Source organism: Saccopteryx leptura, chromosome 3 (assembly GCF_036850995.1).
Source record: "Saccopteryx leptura isolate mSacLep1 chromosome 3, mSacLep1_pri_phased_curated, whole genome shotgun sequence".
Taxonomy (NCBI): Eukaryota; Metazoa; Chordata; class Mammalia; order Chiroptera; family Emballonuridae; genus Saccopteryx; species Saccopteryx leptura.
Window position 1 is genome coordinate 273,328,489 of NC_089505.1, and position 19,466 is coordinate 273,347,954.

At 35.7% G+C, this 19,466-nt stretch overlaps 1 protein-coding gene across 3 annotated transcripts in view; it reads right to left on the bottom strand.

Annotated features, from left to right (window-relative positions):
• Positions 1-226: 226 nt before the first annotated feature.
• The window catches only part of PPM1B (protein phosphatase, Mg2+/Mn2+ dependent 1B), a 69,774-nt gene continuing 50,534 nt past the window's right edge, over positions 227-19,466 (bottom strand). Inside the window, exon 6 of one of the 3 annotated variants that reach the window (XM_066378360.1) lies at positions 227-1,361. In XM_066378360.1, coding sequence (XP_066234457.1) covers positions 1,236-1,361 — 126 coding nt within the window. In that variant the 3' untranslated portion in view covers positions 227-1,235. Of the gene's footprint in view, positions 1,362-9,089; positions 15,660-19,466 lie in introns of those variants that run through there. The other 2 variants (XM_066378361.1, XM_066378359.1) reach the window with 2 other exon arrangements.

The following is a 19,466-nucleotide window of genomic DNA, read 5'->3' on the forward strand; positions in this document are numbered from 1 at the left end:
ACTCATAGACACAGACAAAAGTACAGTGGTTACCAGAAGGGAAAGGTGTGAGGGAGGACAGTAATAAAGGGTAAAAAGGGACAAAAATATGGTGACAGAAGATTTGACTTTGGGTGGCAAACACATAATTCAATAGACAGATGATATATCATAGCATTCTATACTTGAAATCTATCTATATAATAAAATGTTATTTTATTAATAAATTTAATAAAATTTTTAAAAATTAAAAGAAATCTGTCAAAATTTTTATTATTACCTTCCAGAATATTTACATCAATCTTCTTTGGAAAACCAAGAATTAACGTTGGTGTATCTTTGTGCTCAAGGGCAAACAGGCTTTCTTTTTTCTTATACTTTTTTGCAAGTTTCAGAGTGGAAATATAATCTCTCAGAAAGAGAATGTACAGTTACTAAGTACTTACAGTCATTTACTATTTTCTGGTCACATAAAAAAAGAAATTAACAATTGGAACCATAATAGTACAAGAGGGGGAGCTTAACTAGGTGTTGATGTATTGTCCAAAAGTACTATAATTTGGTCTGGGAAATGAGAAAATACGTGAGCTGATCCCTTCTCAATAATCTTAAATGTAGGTCTTTAAAGTCATCTAAATTAAGCCACAAGTGTCTAATTTAAGGAGTTACTAAGATCTGTATTCATGCCTGACCAGTGGTGGCACAGTGAGTAAAGAATCGACCTGGAACACTGATGTCTCTGTTTTGAAACCCTGGGCTTGCCTGGTCAAGGCACATATGGGAGTTGATGCTTCCTTCTCCTCCATTTCTCTCTCTCTCTCTCTAAAATGGAATAAATAAAATTTTTTTAAAAAAAGTAAAGATCTATATTAATGTAGAGTAAGTCACTTAGAAACCTACTTCCCTTTATGTTAATTATAAACACTGTATCTCTCATTTCAGGAGAAATCGGGCATCATAGAAACTAGACAATAGATGCTCTTACACAAACATTTAGAAATCCAGTAACTTCTGATGTAAATTGTACTTTCAGGAGTAGAAAAACAATAGGAAGATTAAAGCTTGCCTATAACCAGGACAGTCCCTGGAATAACACCAAAAGTACTGCCAAGATGCCACAGGTGTTTATTACACAGAGAAAAATATGATATTGAAGGGCACAGTGACAATTCTCTGCCTCCACTAATGGGTTATAAGATTAATGGTTAATACGAACATAAATATTATATTTAGATAATGTTGAGTTTATTTTTCTTTCAGTTTATGAAAAACCTTTTTGTCCTTGTACTTTTTAGGGGCTTGGAAGGTCTGCCAGCCATTCTGCCTTTCTTGTCACCAGAATTCTCAGCAGGTTTACAAATGCACATGTCCAAGACTGCCATCTGGTGGAAATGATAGAAATAAATTTTTTTCATGGGTAAGTGATTAAGTCTCTTGTCTATTAAGGTATGAATTTAAAATATCATAAGTAAATGTTTCATTCATAACAGTAATAGTATAAAATAACAAGGAATTAACTTAATAAATATGTAGACCATATGGAGAAAACTACAAAATGTTACTCAGGGCATTAAAAAAATACTCAAATAGAATGACACAGCATATTCCTGGAAAGAAAGTCATCTCTGCTCAAGACATCAGTTATTTACATATTAATCTACACTTACAACAATTCAGCATTAACAGGATTTTTATTTGGCAGGGAAATCTTGGCCAAACTACTCAAAAGTTCATCTGGGATAATAAATACTCAATTTTTGTTGAAGTAGGCTAGAAAAGGAAAATTTCCTTACCAGAAAACAAAATGCACAAGGCAGTGAAATAGAATGCTTATAAATATACAAGCATATACAAGAATATATAGTAAAGGCAGTGATAAAGAAAAATATTACTTTTTGCCCTGTAGCAATACCCCAAATGAGTTCCTTTTGTATTATATAAATTAAAAAGCCAAATAAAACGTATGTAAACAGTTACTTACTCAGAATGTGAAAAGATTGTTTATGTATACAACTGAACTGTGAAACTGTTAAAAGAAAATGATACAATTCTGAATCTTCTGAATGTTAAAAAAACCCAAGACACTTCTCAAAACGAAGCAAATTGAACACTTTAAGATCTTTGCAGTTTACTGTATGTCAAGGTTTTCAATTTTTAAATGAAGTACAATTTTTAACAGTAAAAACCATGATATTGGACTTAAAATGGTATATGGAAAATAAAAAGGAATTTTTTTACTAAAAAAAGCTATCCAATACTTTTCAGATCAGAGCATCGTAGCCTCTCTAGTGCCTCTCCAATCACAATGCATAGAAAAAGCTTTTATTCTGCCTGTAAGAAAAGCTGACATAGAAATAAAAAGTTACTGTGTTAAGAAAAAGCACAGAAACAGAGCAGCATGATACGATTTGGGGCAGCAGGGAGAACCTATGCTACTGAGATTGTGGTTTTTCAGGAATGAGGTAATTTCAGTATTAGACAGCTTTGTTCTTAGTCCCACACCTCAATACATTAAAGCAAACAAACAAAAAATAAAAGTTGAAAGGCCAAGTGATGAACTGGGGAGAATAATTCATGACATATACCAATAGAACAATGGTAAAAATGGTTTATTTCCTAAATATGTAGAGCTCTCACTAATCAATAAAAGAAATGATGTTTATAGAAAGTAAAGGAACATGTGAACAAGACAGTAATAACCAAAATGAGAAAAATGTTCAATCTCACCAGTAATTAAATATTGAAAATTAAATCAGAAAACATCATAAATTACAGTATTTTACCCACAAAATTGGCAACATGCAACACTGGCAAGAAAGCAGAAACCCTGGGCATTTTTGTATACTGCTGGGATTATAAAATGGTACTCTCTCCCTGGAAGGCAACCCAGGACCACTGAATTCATTCAATTTCTCTATTTTATTTTTTAATTCAAGTTTATTAAAAATTCAAACATACAGAAAATTACAGAAAAGAATTTAAAATACCCTTACCTATTACCCCAGACTTAACATGTTAACATTTCATTATCTTTATTTGGGGGGGGGGGGGAGGAAAATAAACAATGCTTCTGAAGTCCTAATTAATATGCATTATTCCCAAGTACATTTATATAACTATACTATGTATCTATAAATTATACATTATATTCCAGCAACTCTAAGATTCCATTCTTTTATGTATAAGAAAAAAATGCTTTCAACTAAACTATGAAGCAATGCTTTAATAACAGGATTATTTTACACTTACTGTAATAAATTTTTAAGACACATTTAAAAAGTCTTGTTTCTGCCTGGCCTGTGGTGGCACAGTGGATAAAACATTGGCCGGGAATGCTGAGGTTGCCAGTTCAAACCCCTGGGCTTGCCCAGTCAAGACATACAAGAAGCAACTACTACTGAGTTGATGCTTCGTTTCTCCCTTTCTACCCCCTCCCCCCGCTCTAAAAATCAATAAAATCTTGTTTCTCGACTTTGCTTATGTGGTAACTTTGCTTCTATCTTCAATCATATGTAATCATTCTGAAGACATTCTAAACAGCATTTACACGTAAGTCCAACAGTGTATAAAAGCCAATTATGGAACTGAAATAGGAATAGCGATGGCCATGTTCGCACAACTGTGCCGTGACAGCTACCCAGCTAGTGGCAATTTTAAGATGCCACTGACCCAAGATGCTTCTCAATTTCAAAGATGTTAAAATAGGGAGAAAGGAGTGCATTTTAGAATAAATTTTAGAGATTTAAAACAAAATTTTGGAACTTGCTGTTTCTCTCAGCATTGTTTTCAAAGCATGAAAATATGGCTCAGAGTCTAAGGAAGCAGAGCCAGGCAGCACTGGTGCTGTGGAGCACAGAATCCTCTTAGCCCATTCTTTAATTTCATTAAGTGCCCCAGAAAAAACTTTTTATGCAAAAGGGTATTAGTCGGTTATGGTATTCCTCCATTGTATCTTCTGCCTTACAGCAGGAAAATAGTCTAGCGACAGTCACTTCAAAGGCCCTGGAACTGATAATACGGTATGGTGACAGGATGGAGGCACTTGCATTGGAGATATTTAAGGTGTGCCAAAAACTTCAGTAATCAAGATAAATCTATATATTTATATTTATTGATTTTAGAGAGAGAGCAAGGGAGACAGACAGAAACATCGTTCTAGTTGTGTGCTCTGAGAGGGGATCGAACTGGCAACCTTTGAGTATTGGAACGATGCTCCAACCAACCGAGCTATCAGGCCAGGGCTCAAGATAAAGATTTTAATGCAACATTTAAAAGAATCAAAACTAATGCAAAAACCATAATGTATCAGTCTTTAAAGACCAAATCATTATCACTAAATTTTCCTTTTGCCTCAGGCTCCAACAGTGTGGCCAGCACTGTCCCTGACCTAGTCTTACAGGGAAGGGCACAGAGCGATCAACGTGCTACACTACAGTTTAACGTGCAACAGAAACACACAAAGACATTTTCATTGGTAGGGTGCACAATGTTCAATATTAAATTACAAAATGTATGCAGGCTAAGAATTAGAGAATGTGGATTAACTATTTTTATGAAAAGGAACTAAGTTTATATAAGACGAAGACTTGCCAGGTATCAGCATTCATGAGGCTACAGTAACTAAAATGATGTGATATTTGAACAGGGTTAGACAAAATGGCAACAGATCTGAATTTAGGAACCAGAAATAGATCATACATATAATATATGGGAAGTTGGTATTTGATAGGGTTGGCCTGGTACTGACACAAGTAGCTAGCTATAACAGAGAAAATTAGCTTCCTTACTTCATACTATATATAATAAACTCAAGATGTTAAAAACCTAAATGTGTGTGCTTGGGAAGACTTTAAAAGTCCTCAAATAAAAGAGAATATGCAAACTTGAAATGGTGATTTCTTAAACAAGAAAGACAATGGTATAAACCATAATGAAAAAGACTGACAAGGTTCCATTAAAAAAAACACCAAAAAACAGGTTTTGCAACACATACTACAAAGGGTTAGAATGCAGAGTAAATAAAAAACTACAACTAAGTGAGAACCAAATAAAAAAATGGACAAAAATATTCAATTCAGAAGAGGAAACCCAAATGACCAACACAAAAAGGCAAAGATGTTCATTTCACATGTAATCAAAAATATAGATTAAATACTATTTCATGTTCATCTGATTGGCAATTTTTTAAAAAGATTTTATTTATTCATTTTAGAGAAGGGGGAGAGAGATCGAGATAGAGAGCGAGAGAGCGAGAGAGAGAGAAGGCAGGGAGGAGCAGGAAGCATCAACTCCCATATGTGCCCTGACCAGGCAAGCCCAGGGCCCCGAACCAGAGACCTCAGCATTCCAGGTCGACCTTTATCCACTGCGCCACCACAGGTCAGGCTGATTGGCAATTTTAAAGTCTGACAATCAAGTGTTACTGAGAATGGCAAAGGTCAGAGGAATAGGAATCTCTGCACATTCCTAGTGGAAGTGCAACTTAGCACACACCGTTAGTATGTATATAAAATATTAACTTGAAGATATGCATATACGCATGCCCTGTAACTGAGCAATATTATTTATATGCAAATACTAGAGAAATACTAGCAGATGTGCACAAGGGACACATACCAGGATGCCCACTACATCAGCTTAGTAGTAAAAAAGTTGCAAATAACCTATATATTTCTTAATGGGGAAATGAGTATATTGTGGTATAGTCACACAAGTGAATACTACACCAATTTAACCATTAGCCTGTTCAATTTAATCATTAGCCTGTTCTATAAAACAGGGAGATGTACAAGTAATAATATGAGCAGATAAATTCAAACCTGAGGCTGGAAATAAAACGTTTTCCTCCCCACAATACCCCACCACCACCACCAAATTCAAAACTAACCAAACATGGTGCATGGATGTGGCGAGAAGGGATGATGAGGTGACTGACCTCTTATGATAGGTGATATCTTCTTGGTCAAATCTCACATCCCCATCCACACCTGCTAACCATAACAAAACACCCAATAAAAACCTGTATATATCCTTCACAGCCCAGGTTAATATTGCTCTTAACTGAGTTTCGTATCTTGCAAAAAACAACTATCTAGTTCTAGTTGAATCTGTCATGTTTATAAGCTCTGAGCCTAATGGCTTTCAAACTTTTCAAAGAACCTTTATTCAAATAGTCTTCAGTGGAATAGCAACAAGTTAACACAAAAAGGCAGAACTGCTCTGGAGGCGGAGAGCTGGCACCCTAGTCACTTCCTCTAGTCATGGTAACATTTTTCTTTTTGACAGAGACAGAAAGTCAGAAAGAGGGATAGATAGGGACAGACAGGAAAGGAGAGAAATGAGAAGCATCACTTTTTTTTTTTCTGCTGTGGCACTTTAGTTGTTCATTGACTGCTTTCTCATATGTGCCTTGACCCTGGGGCTACAGCAGACCAAGTAACCCCTTGCTCGAGCCAGCGACCCTGGGTTCAAGCTAGTGAGCTTTGCTCAAACCAGATGAACCCATGCTCAAGCTGGTGACCTCAGGGGTCTCGAACCTGGGTCCTCCACATCCCAGTTCGACACTCTATCCACTGCTCCACCATGTGGTCAGGCTAGTCATGGTAACATTTTAGGAAGGGTTTGAACTTTCTAAAAATTCTTAATACTATTATTTAGTTTTGAGTATACAATTTTAAAATGTAGACTCTTCATAAAAAGCTTTGTTGCTTGCTAAAGAACCTGTAACTCCAGAAATTAATAAAATCCAGTCACTTTCAATTTGAATATACTTTAATAGCATCAAAGTGCTCTAATAACCACAAAACTTGCCTACTAAGATCAGTTTTAATAGCAAATATTAAATGTAGGTATTTAAGATAAGCTTTATACCATATCAATTTACTTATAAGATGGTTATTCACAGGCAAAAGTCTCATGAAAATAAATGCATGGTCCTCTAAATCAAGTTACTGTAGAATTTTGTCAAAATGCCGTATTCTCCCATATATAAGACGATGCCATGTATAAGACATACCTTAATTTGGGGGCCCGAAATTTGAGAAAAAAAGAAAGTATTACATAAAGCTATTGAATTCATTTTATTCATCATAAAATTCATACAACTCTTCATCCACGCAAAAAAGTGGGAAATGCAAAAACCTATAACCACTGTATAAGACACACCGTTTTTAAACCCCAAATTTTTGAAAAAAATGTGTCTTATACATGGGGAAATATGGTAAATTACACTTCATGTTTTCAAGAATCAGAAATAAAGCACAAGAATAATTCTTGAAGTGTACTGGTCCTCTTCACCTGAAATACCTACCAAAGTATTTTCTTACAAGAAGATATATGAGAAGAATAAAAGGACACATTTGTGGTACAGATTTAATCACTAAAAGAATCACCTGCCAATATTATAAATTAGGGTTACTAGTTAAGGAAAATATATCCCAAACCTTTGATTCTACCCATATATAGAAGTTACAATTCTTTCGTGCTCCATTAGAGTTTTAGATAGGAAAAGACAGAATAACCTCCTAACACCAAGATATGAACCCTATGCCTGAATTATAAGAGCATAGCTACTAGTTATACTTGAGTAGGGAATAATATAGTGAAGAAAGGTGGAATAAAACTGCAACAGAAAATAAAGAGAAGACACCAGAGCCTAAAAAAAAGCTAGCAAGTGAGAACTAGTGGTGATGATGCCTGAAAAGCAGCATATTCTGTATAAGTAGCTGGTTTAGCTTCTAGACCACAACATTACATCAATCACCAAAACAATGGGCAAAAATAAACACGTGTTTACCATTTTCATCAAGGCTTACAAATTCCTAAAGTTGAATAGTAACTTTCAGAATTGCTTTCAAATAAATTCTAGCCTTAATGAGTACTAACTATAAATACATCATTTGGTTGTCTTACAAATAAAAAGAATTTTCTATACATTGTGTTTTTTGTTTGTTTGTATTTTTCCGAACTTAGAAGCAGGGAGGCAGTCAGACAGGCTCCCCCATGCGCCTGATAGGGATCCACTGGCATGCCCATCTGGGGCGTTGCTCTGTTGTGGCCAGAACCATTCTAGCACCTGAGATGGAGGCCATGGAGTCATCCTCAGTGCCCGGGCCAACTTTGCTCCAATGGAGCCTTGGCTGCAAGAGGGGAAGAGACAGAGAGGAAGGAGAGGTAGAAGGGTGGAGAAACAGATGGGCGCCTCTCCTGTATGCTCTGACTGGGAATCGAACCTGGGACATCCACAGGCTGGGACAACGCTCTACCACTGAGCTAACCAGCCAGGGCCTGTATATTTTGCATTTTATTAGTATGTAAAAAAATACCACAATATGTCTAAGTACTAGTTATCTGCCCAAAATAAAATGTTTTATAAATCTTTATCAAATGCTTTTTCCCTTATTACTTATACCACAGTAATTTCAAAGTACAAACAAAGACAAATGAAAAGAAAATGTGAATCTGAAATGCCATTTTAAAACGCAATATAAATTCAAGACAAAGAATGAATGATGTCTGGCTAGCCAAAGAAATTTAATGAACATCTTTCAGGTTAACTTTAAGGACTGAAACTGAATAAAAACACTTGATCTATGGTGGCGCAGTGGAGTATAAACCTAGGACACTGAGGTCACTGGGTCCCCCCGCCCCAGCTTTCCAGGTCAAGGGACAAATGAGAAGCAACTAGGAGTAATGCTTCCTGATCCTCCACACCCTGTTCTCTTTCCTCTCTCTAAAATCAACAAATCTTTAAAAATAAACAGAATAAAACTGTTTACTCAAACAATAAAATGAATCTCTGGTTCTATTATATCCTTCCAAAAGTGTTAAAATACACACAATTCTTTTCCCCTGGATGACTAATTTGTTGTTTGGAAACTTGGTTCATGTCAGAATGCTTATTTATGTACAATCTCATTCTACCAAATATTTCAGGTACCTTAGAGTTTGGAATATAAATTAATGACATTCTAATTTTTGGCTTACACATTAGGCTAATATTATAAAAACATTTCTCCTCAACTAACACTATTTCTCATTATAAAAAGCCATTTAAGCTGGCTACAGAAAAGGAATTCAGGGGTATGACAGCATCATCATTTTCATGTAGAAAAATCAATTTATTATAATTTTTATAAATGACAGTACAACTCTCAAAGTATTTCTATATTTAGCATTAAGAAATTGACTCCTGGACATAACCTGTACTACTTACATAAATAAACTAAATGTTAAAAGACTTGGAAGCATTTGTTGCTTAGATTCTTCATTTATCCTTCAAAATGAGATGTTAATTTAAAAATAAACCAAGCCTGGCCTGTGGTGGCAGTGGATAAAGCACCAACCTGGAAGGCTGAGGTCGCCGGTTTGAAACCCTGGGCTTGCCCGGTCAAGGCACATACGACAAGCAATCAATGAACAACTAAACTGAAGCAACTATGAGTTGATACTTCTTGCTCCCCATCCCTTCTCTCTGTAAAATCAATATAATCTTAAAAAACCCCAAAAAACTAAAAAATATGAAAGTTGACATTTCAGTACTCGCTACATTAGATAATAAAGCCCATAGAAAATGAGCTTTTTAAAAGATAGGTAGGTTAATGTTTTATTTTTATATTGGCAATCTTCACCTTAAGTTTTAAATTTTGCTGTTGTTTCTTATGAGGACTAAGTGCCTAATTAGCTTGTTGGAGAGAGCCTGACAGCACCATGAAGACACCAAAACCTAACTGAATCCCACACATCTGAAAATAAAACTGACAAGCTGAAATGAAAGTTGCAGTGACTATCCAAACACAATTAAAAGCAAAAACTCAAGTAATATCTTAAGTAAATGATGCAATGACCAAGCCTCATTATTGGACAAAAAACCAACACATGACAGAAATTTTAAGTGCTTTACATTAAAACACCTACAAAACTCCTCCTCACCTTGTTCAATGTTCAGAAAACTGAAAACCTTAATCAAAACAAAAACTACAAACACAAACCAAAAAAACCCCTTCATCATAGTCTTGATCCATTTGTCATTTAAAAAGTCCTGTTTTTATTTGGCCAACCTGATGCATTATCTCAGCCACAGTAAAATTATTTTATTTAAAATATGGATTTAAAAATTCAGTAAAAAATACGACCTTAAATCATGAGTTTTCCAAGTTGAAACCCATCAGAGGAACATTCTGGGAGTAAAAGTACAATACTAAAGATTCAACCTTCTTTACTTTGCTTTCTAAGTTTCAGTGTAATAGTAATGATATAGCCCCTCCCCCCCAAGTAAATTTTGTCATATCTTTACGTCTTAACATTCATTTACTGTTACACTGTGACGTTTAGAATAAATGAACATTGTCCCCAACAGGACGAGGGCAGCAATTCTCAAAGTCGGGGGTACCACAGAACCTTTAAAGAAGGTCTATGAAATCAAAGCTATTTTCTTAATACTAGTACTTATTCTTTTTGGAAAGTGTTGACATTCGCACTGATTGTGCAAAAGAAATGGTGGGTAAAACTGCAGACACCTGAGCACAAGTGAAAACAGCAGCTTCAAACAAGTGAGTCGTTATTCTCTCTTCACTGCTGCACTCAAATAAGGGAGAAACAAGCCCGTTTCAGTTAACAATGTCTTGATTAAGCACTAAAAATTAATTATAACTCTATCCTTGAATACACATCTTTTAGATAACCTCTATAAAATGGAGAGTACTGGTTCTATCGCATGCTGAGATGTAATGACTGTTTCATGTTATAATTCAAGATGTGAGCTGAACTAACCAGTTTTCATGGAACACAATTTTTACTTGAAAGAATGATTGACAAACCATGGTTATTCATCATTTGTGCTAAAATGAATAAAGTCAGCCTGTCACCTGAAAACAATTGACAATACTTCTTGCCAATAATAAAATTTGTAGCCATTACCGTAAGTGTGGCAGCTTCTCCACACTTAAGATTTTTTTGGATAAGACTAGTTATATTAAACAAAAAATTCAATCATTGCATAAGAACTATATAATTCAATGAACCAGTATTTTCCAAATGACAAATGAATGTTAATGAATCATGCAAAAAGTAGACAATCCAGTCAAACTGCAAGACAGAGCAAATGGATTTTAAGGTAACAGAGTACAAAGTTGAATAATCTCAGATTTCACAATTGCAACTAACCTTCAAGAAACTACCAGTTCTGAATTTTGATAATGTATCAGAGGAATATCCACAATTATCTAAAGCTACTGAAATATTCTTCCAAATACATATATTTGTGAGGCCAGACTTCTTCATATACTTCAAAGCACAACACTGCAACCAACTGAATGCAGAGGCAGATAAAAGAATCCAGATGATTTATAAAACAAAAGCCAGTGCTCTTCAGTTTTGGAAAGTATTTTTTTTGTGAAACAATGCTATTTATGTTAACAGGTAACAGTTTTCTTCTTTAATACCATAAATATCAATAAACATATCCACAAAAGCAAAAGTTTTCTGGGAGCTTCAGCCTTTAAAAATATATGCCTAACCAGGCGGCGCAGTGGTCAAGCGTCAGACTGGAATGCTGAGGACCCAGGATTGAGCCCCAAGGTTGCTGGCTTGAGCGCAGGCTCACAGGTTTGAACAAGGGGTCACTCATTCTGCTGAAGCCCTCTGGTCAAGGCACACATGAGAAAGCAATCAATGAACAACTAAAGTGCTACAGCAAGGAATTGATGCTTCTCATTTCTCTCATTTCCTGCCTGTCCCTCTGTCTCTTAAAAAAAAAAAAAAAAGGAATATAAATGGGTCCTGAGACCAAAATATTTGTGAACAGCTGGACTATTCATATTAGTCAATACTGAATGAGGTTTTCTTTTGCTAACTCACACTTTGTGTTTCAAGGGCCAACAAACGTCCAGAGAAAAAAATTTTTAAATGATATAAAAAATGTTTTGGGAGGGGAGAAAGGTTTAAGTAATATTGTCCTATATAGTTTGGTTAATTCTTCCCTGGAATTATAACTGACCTACACATCTGTATGAAACATTTCACAATATTCTAACTATATAAAATGTTTAACATTCAAAACTGAACTTATTTTTTTAATTATACCAAATAGTATGTCACACTGTTTTTATCAATTCTTTATTTAGGTAACAAGTTGGTTATGTTCACTGCATTGTATGAAACATCACAATATCATACTGGAAAGGTACTACGTACGGTACAGGATTGGATCAGAGTGGACAGTTGAACAATAAACCATTTTGCATTCTTCATTCCCTTTTAACACCCTCCCCCCAACCCAGTAAAGAAACAAATAGCTTTTAACATCATGTAAAGCACTTTAACTTACAAAGCTAAAATCTAAAGAATAAATAAAAATATATTGTGGCAATAATTCCTTTTAGACCAAAAATCAGGTACACAATAAATCAAATGATCCAGGAAGCTGTCTGTATTCATATGTGTGGCTCTCTCCAGAAACAGCTTCAGGAAAATGTTACAGAAAATACCATGAATTCCATTTCACACAAGACCAGATGATGACTCATTTTAACTATACACAAGGGCAATTAACATCCTGCTGAAACACAATTTAAACATACAGGAAAATGTTTACAAAGCATCCACAACATGTAAACCAGGTACAAATGGATACATTCATTGCTTCTCATACCCCAATAGCTTTTAGATAAATATTTCACTCTTCATGTTCACCATTAATTGGATACATGCAAAACTCAAAAAAAATTCAAGGTTATTGTAAAAATAGAATTAAACTAATAATCTTCAAGTACCTTATGTGACAGCCACTCTGTACCGTGCCCAATGTTATAAAATGAAAGGTTACTGAACCCATGAAAATATCTCTGTAATATTTCCTTAGATCTAAAATAGATAATTTTAAATGTATTTATAGTCATTTAAATGTGATAATCTGAGCTTTTAAAATAACGTAAACAATTTAAAATTATACCAAATTACATAAAACTTGTATCTTAAAAGCTGAAAAATTAAAACTATAGAAACCCACATGTAAAACAAAACTCACAATTTACATTATAAAGGCAAATCTCTTCATTTAAAAAATTTGCAGCAGTGAGATGTCAAAGCAAATTATAAATAGCCATAAATTAATCCATTTGGTTTCAAAGATTTTCTACTGAGTTGAAGGATGTAGTAGATACATGCACAAATTTTGGAAGGGTTTATATTACTATTGCCAAATACACTAATCTTGAAGCAGGCAACATTACAATTTGGACATTATTGGAGAACCCAGTTGGTAATACAGGTAAAATTGGAAAAAAAATTAAATAACAATTAATAATAAATATATACCCTATAGTAAATTGCTCAAATGAAATTTCAAGCCACAAAAGCTGCAAAAGGCTTTCAACTTGGTGAATTCAGAAAAAGAACATTTCATACAATTCTTTACTCTTACATGCTTATGTTTTGTGTCCTGTTTAAAAAAAACCATAATGTATCTTCAGAGTACAGCTAACTATATTCCCATGCACCTCAGGCACATTGTTATTTGTGGTGAAATAACTCCATTGGTTTCTAGGGCCAAAAGTTCAATACAGATGTAACCAGAATGCCTGAGGTTGGCAAAAATACTGTAGTATACAGGCAATGCTACAAGTGGCAATTATCAGAAAACACAAATATGAACAAATGATGGGAAATGCTAAGGATTTTCTGCTCATATCACAAAACGTTGGGAATCCACAAGAATATTTTTCCCATGTACTGAAGAAAATTGTGATTAAAAGTTTTTCCCCCAATTTTCAGAATCAAAAGCATTTTAGAAGTTTATAAGGCTACCATGGGTCTTCTAGATCTCCAGCACCCTACAGGAAGAGAAAAGGAAGAATATTATTATTATTCACCTACAGCACTTCCAGGTTGGACTGAATTTCAAAAGAAAACAAAATTAGATGAACAAATTACCTTCCTTTCTTTGTTTGAAAAGGTACTTTTACAGAGAGTTGTGTGTACCGTACATTGTGTGTATACACATGGATCTATCTAATATAGATAGATAACTGGTTGTTTTTTTTCTCCCCTCTCCACCAAATGCCTTCCTTTTAAACCACTTAAAAGTATTCCGACATTGGCAAAATAGATCAAAACATCAGCTACCTCCGAAGATTCCAAAGTTTCAACTTATGGTACCTTAAGCAACTTCAGACACATGATAAATATAAACAAGAAGAAGAAAAGTTAATAATCTACATTCACAAAATAATTGTTTTTAAGCAATAGTTCCCCACGTGACAAAAACAAAACTCATATAACTGCCACTCTTTAAAATACCCCATAATTCTTGCATTTATTAATATCTTATGAACACTTATAGCTAAGTTGATAGTCTTGTGATCTTTAAAATGCTCTTCATGGTAATTTTCTGACATGTCTATGTGTGTCCATTCTGCCCAAAGGTTAATATTTTGAACCACAAAAAGGGGATAACAAACAGACTAGATTTTCTTAAAGCAAGACTTCTCAAATTTTTTTCCTTTTAGTTAATGAAAAACGCTAAGCCATAGTTTTCTAAATTTTACATAATTACAAATTTCTAATTGATATTTTTCCAATATACCAAACCTGTTTAAAAAAAATTTAAAAATAAGTACAACATGCATAGATTATTCCATATCACATGCTTTATTTGGACTTAAACACTTATTTCATTCTGAACACTTGGTTGACATACATTTTGATGTATGTAGTTAAGCTATACAGAATTACAAACCAATGCTATATGAATAATACACAGGTTTTTCAAAAATTATTTTTTATAAAGAATACAGAGAGAGAAAAAATAATCACACATCCAATAGTTCAGAATTTCTAAAAATAAAACCACAGAGATATAAAATATAAACAAGTCAAAGAACACACAAATTATCATTCTTGGGAAAAAAATTACAGGCCAGCATCAGCCATTCTTTGAAGAACTAAAATTACTAAAGAAAACACAAATTTATTACAAAGCTAACTATGAGTATAATAATAAGTAAAATAATGTGAAGCAGTATATTTCTACATTAACAGGGTTTTCCACAATATAGGATAATCTTGCTAATCAGTAATCTTTAATCATATCTAGTATGAATTTAACTACTGACTTTAATATCTGGTAGCCTCATTTATGGCGTACAATAGGAAATGACATATAATTTTATTAAATTCAAAATACTATAAATAGTCAATTTTAAACTATCTGATAAAGGTGTATGCAAAAGCCTTCTTAAAAAACAAGGCTATATGAATATAATAAAACTAGTTTACCAAGATTCAAATAACAAAACCGTTATATAAATGCATACATTATACTTTCTAAGTAAAAACCATCAAATCAAAGATCACAAAAGTATCACCACAAAGTCAAATCATACTTTTCCACCACCCATGTTTGCCCCTGCATCTTCATTACAGCTGTCTAAGTCAGCAAGATCACTTTTTGATTCAGTATGGCTTTCCTGCATTGTCACTGGGTTTCCAGCATCACTGTTCGAAGAAGGAGCTGTAGCAGCTGGTTCAGCAGGGCTTTCTTCTCCCTCTACTTTAGCTAGCCTGTAACTAGTCAGCATCTCCTCCAGAAGTTGTCGGTAGTTTCCCCTATGATTAATTCTCATTTGCCTGAGAGCTTCCACCAATTTCCCCTGTGATCCACTTTCCTCTGCTTCATCGGAGGCCTTTTTTTAAGATTTAAGACCCCAGTGTCAGTAGACAAACTAGGATATCACATGTATTTCATAACATATCACAGCAAAACACTCATTTTTCTACCATTAGTAATATAGTCTAAGCATAAAAACATTTCATGAAATAAGTTTCAAGTCTTACTTGTATCAAATAATAAATATTCCCAATCAAAATATCGTTATTTTTAGCAAATTACCATTAACTAGCTTCCGTCTTATTTCACATGTAATTTGAAGTTTAACCTGAAGTTTATTCTGCTATTAGATAGAATTCAACAGCAACATAAGCATTTCCTGAAACTAACTTACTTAAAAACACATTAATTGGCTATAATGATTTAGTATAAAAGAAAATTAGTGTGTAAAACAATATGAAAGGACAGAAAAACAGGCCATTAGAACATTAGTTTCTCCATCATTTCTGCTAAATGATAGGTAGGAGATACAAAATATTAAACTATAAAAACAAACTAGATTTTTGGGAAATATTAAAGTGTTCATGGATAAAATTTTTATTTACATTTTTGTCTCTAAAGAGTTTAATAAGACATCTGTAAAAATAGACAAATTATTTAAAACATAAGGTATGATAGCAAACTCCTCATTCCTTTTATATTTCATTAAATTTTGGGAAACTTACAGGTTTCTACAACAGTAGCTACTTAATCTTGTTAGCAGAATAAGCTCTAAACATCCAAACTGAGCACAGTTAAGCAGAAAGAGTAAAAAAGCCAGACAATCTTACATTATATACCCACTAATGTGAAGAATTAGGGAATACAGAGCCATGTCATGTGTTCTTGCCAAAAATGTTTAATATATATATATCTAATAAAGCTAGTTCCTAGTTTACAGAAAATAGGGAATAGAGGATAAAGTTAAAGGACATCACAAAGAAATAATCGTGATTCTGAATGTAGGACACCCTATAAAAAGCTGGCTTAGATTCTTCATATTCAGTGTCAAAGGGGGAAAAAGTGGGGGCTTGATTAAATACTTGCTTAATATGCTTGAACGGTAACTTAATAACCTGATTAGAACCATGATTCAAAATAACAATTATAATTGTCATTCTAGAGACAACTGGGAACATTTGGACTTGATATTAAATTATATTAAATTTATTATTAATTTTCTTAGATATAACATTATGCTTATGCAAAAAATAAAAGTCCTTATTCCTAAGAGGTACATACCAAAATAATTAAGTTAAAATATATGATGTCTGCAATTTGCTGTCAAAGGTTCAGTCAAAAAAAGAAACAAGCAGTGTATATATGCACACACACAAAGAGAGAAAGTAAATATAGTAAAATGTTTACAACTGATCAAACACAAATTCTTAAACTGTTACTCTATAATTCTATAACAAAGATATACTAATATCTACACAATAAAGAACAGTGTTTATTAGAAAAATGAGAGTACTTGAATGCTTTTTAAAAAAGTGCCCTTGTGGCCCTGGCCGGTTGGCTCAGTGGTAGAGCGTCGGCCTGGCGTGCAGAAGTCCCGGGTTCGATTCCCGGCCAGGGCACACAGGAGAAGCGCCCAGCTGCTTCTCCACCCCTCCCACTCTCCTTCCTCTCTGTCTCTCTCTTCCCCTCCCGCAGCGAGGCTCCATTGGAGCAAAGATGGCCCGGGCGCTTAGGGATGGCTCCTTGGTCTCTGCCCCAGGTGCTAGAGTGGCTCTGGTCGCAACAGAGCGACGCCCCGGAGGGGCAGAGCATCGCCCCCTGGTGGGCGTGCCGGGTGGATCCCGGTCGGGCGCATGCGGGAGTCTGTCTGACTGTCTCTCCCCGTTTCCAGCTTCAGAAAAATACAAAAAAAAAAAGTGCCCTTGTGACAAAAATCAAGAGATGATAATTGTGTATCACGTTTTATTGTGCACCTGTTCATTTTAGGATATTATATAGAAACTCTCTAGATGGAAAAGAAATACAGCAATATACAGGAGTGGGCAAAAGTAGGCTTATAATTGTTCATATGGAAAAAGACCCCTGGCCATTTGGCTCAGCAGTGGAACATCGGCCTGGCGTGTGGAAGTCCCAGGTTTGATTCCTGTTCAGGACACACAGGAGAAGTAACCAACTGCACCCCCCTCCCAGCCATGGCTCAAATGGTTCGAGCAAAGTTTGCCTCAGGAGCTGAGAATAGCTCCATGGCCTTGCCTCAGGTGCTGAAATAGCTTGGTTGCTGAGCAACTGAGCAGCAGCCCAGACAAGCAGAATACTGTCTGGTAGGGGGCTTGCCAGGTGGATCCTGGTTGGGGCATAAGTAGCAGTCTGTCTCTGCCTCCCTGCCTCTACTTAATGAAAAAGAAAAAGGAAAAAGAAAAAAAACCCATGCAGGTTATGATTATTACAACAGCTTTATTAACTCAAAAAATGTGCCCTGGCCGGTTGGCTCAGCGGTAGAGCGTCGGCCTAGCGTGCGGAGGACCCGGGTTTGATTCCCGGCCAGGGCACACAGGAGAAGCGCCCATTTGCTTCTCCACCCCTCCGCCGCGCTTTCCTCTCTGTCTCTCTCTTCCCCTTCCGCAGCCAAGGCTCCATTGGAGCAAAGATGGCCCGGGCGCTGGGGATGGCTCTGTGGCCTCTGACTCAGGCGCTAGAGTGGCTCTGGTCGCAACATGGCGACGCCCAGGATGGGCAGAGCATCGCCCCCTGGTGGGCAGAGCGTCGCCCCATGGTGGGCGTGCCGGGTGGAGCCCGGTCGGGCGCATGCGGGAGTCTGTCTGACTGTCTCTCCCTGTTTCCAGCTTCAGAAAAATGAAGAAAAAAAAAAAAATGTCACAAAGGCACAATGCACTTAGGTGCAAACTCTTAAGTGCTCCAATAGCCAGCCTTCATTATTCATACGTTCCTGTAGTCTTTGAACACCAGTAAACAAACCTGAATTTCAGTGACCTTCTTGGATGGCTCCATGGCCTCCTGAAGTGGTTGAATTCAAATCTATATACTTTTGCTCAGCCCTGTACAACTAATAACAACGAGTAATGAAGTTACAGATGCTTTGTTTTCTTTGAATTCTCTAATTTTCAACATCAACCATATTAAAGGTCAAAATAACTTATTTTTTAATATGTAAAATTTATTGTGCAAAGAAAACATACTAAAATGTACTCTCTGTTAAGATTTTTTTTGCCTTAACCAGTTGGCTCAATGGTAGAGTATCAGCCCAGCATGTAGATGTCCTGGGTTCGATTCCCAGTCAGGGCACACAGGAGAAGTACCCATCTACTTCTCCACCTCTCCTCATCTTGCTTCTCTCTCTTTCTTCCCCCTCCTACAGCCATGGCTCAATTGGAGCGAGTTGGCCTTAGGTGCTGAGGTTGGCTCCATGGCCTCTACCTCAGATGCTAAGAAGAGCTCAGCTGCTGAGCAACAGAGCATCCCCCCCTTGTGGGCTTGCTGGGTGGATCCCTGTGGGGGTGCATGCGGGAGTCTCTCTTCTCACTGAATTAAAAAAAAAAAAAAAGATTTTTCATATTTACCTTTCCTTCTGTAAATCTGCTTCCATTGGGCAGTTGACTTACACATAGAGAAAGTGATTATCAAACCTGGTTTTCACACCAGGATCATCTATGGCACTTTTAAAAATTATACAGACACCAAAATTCCATCCCATGATCCAAATTCAGTAAAATGGGGTGATATTTTTTAAATTAATTTTCATTAAGAGAGGAAGGGGAGGGGGGGAGGGGACAACAATCTGTTTTTGTATGTGCCCTGGCCAGGGATCAAACCAGTAACCTCTGCACTTTGGGACAATGCTCCAACCAACTGAGCAATCAGCCAG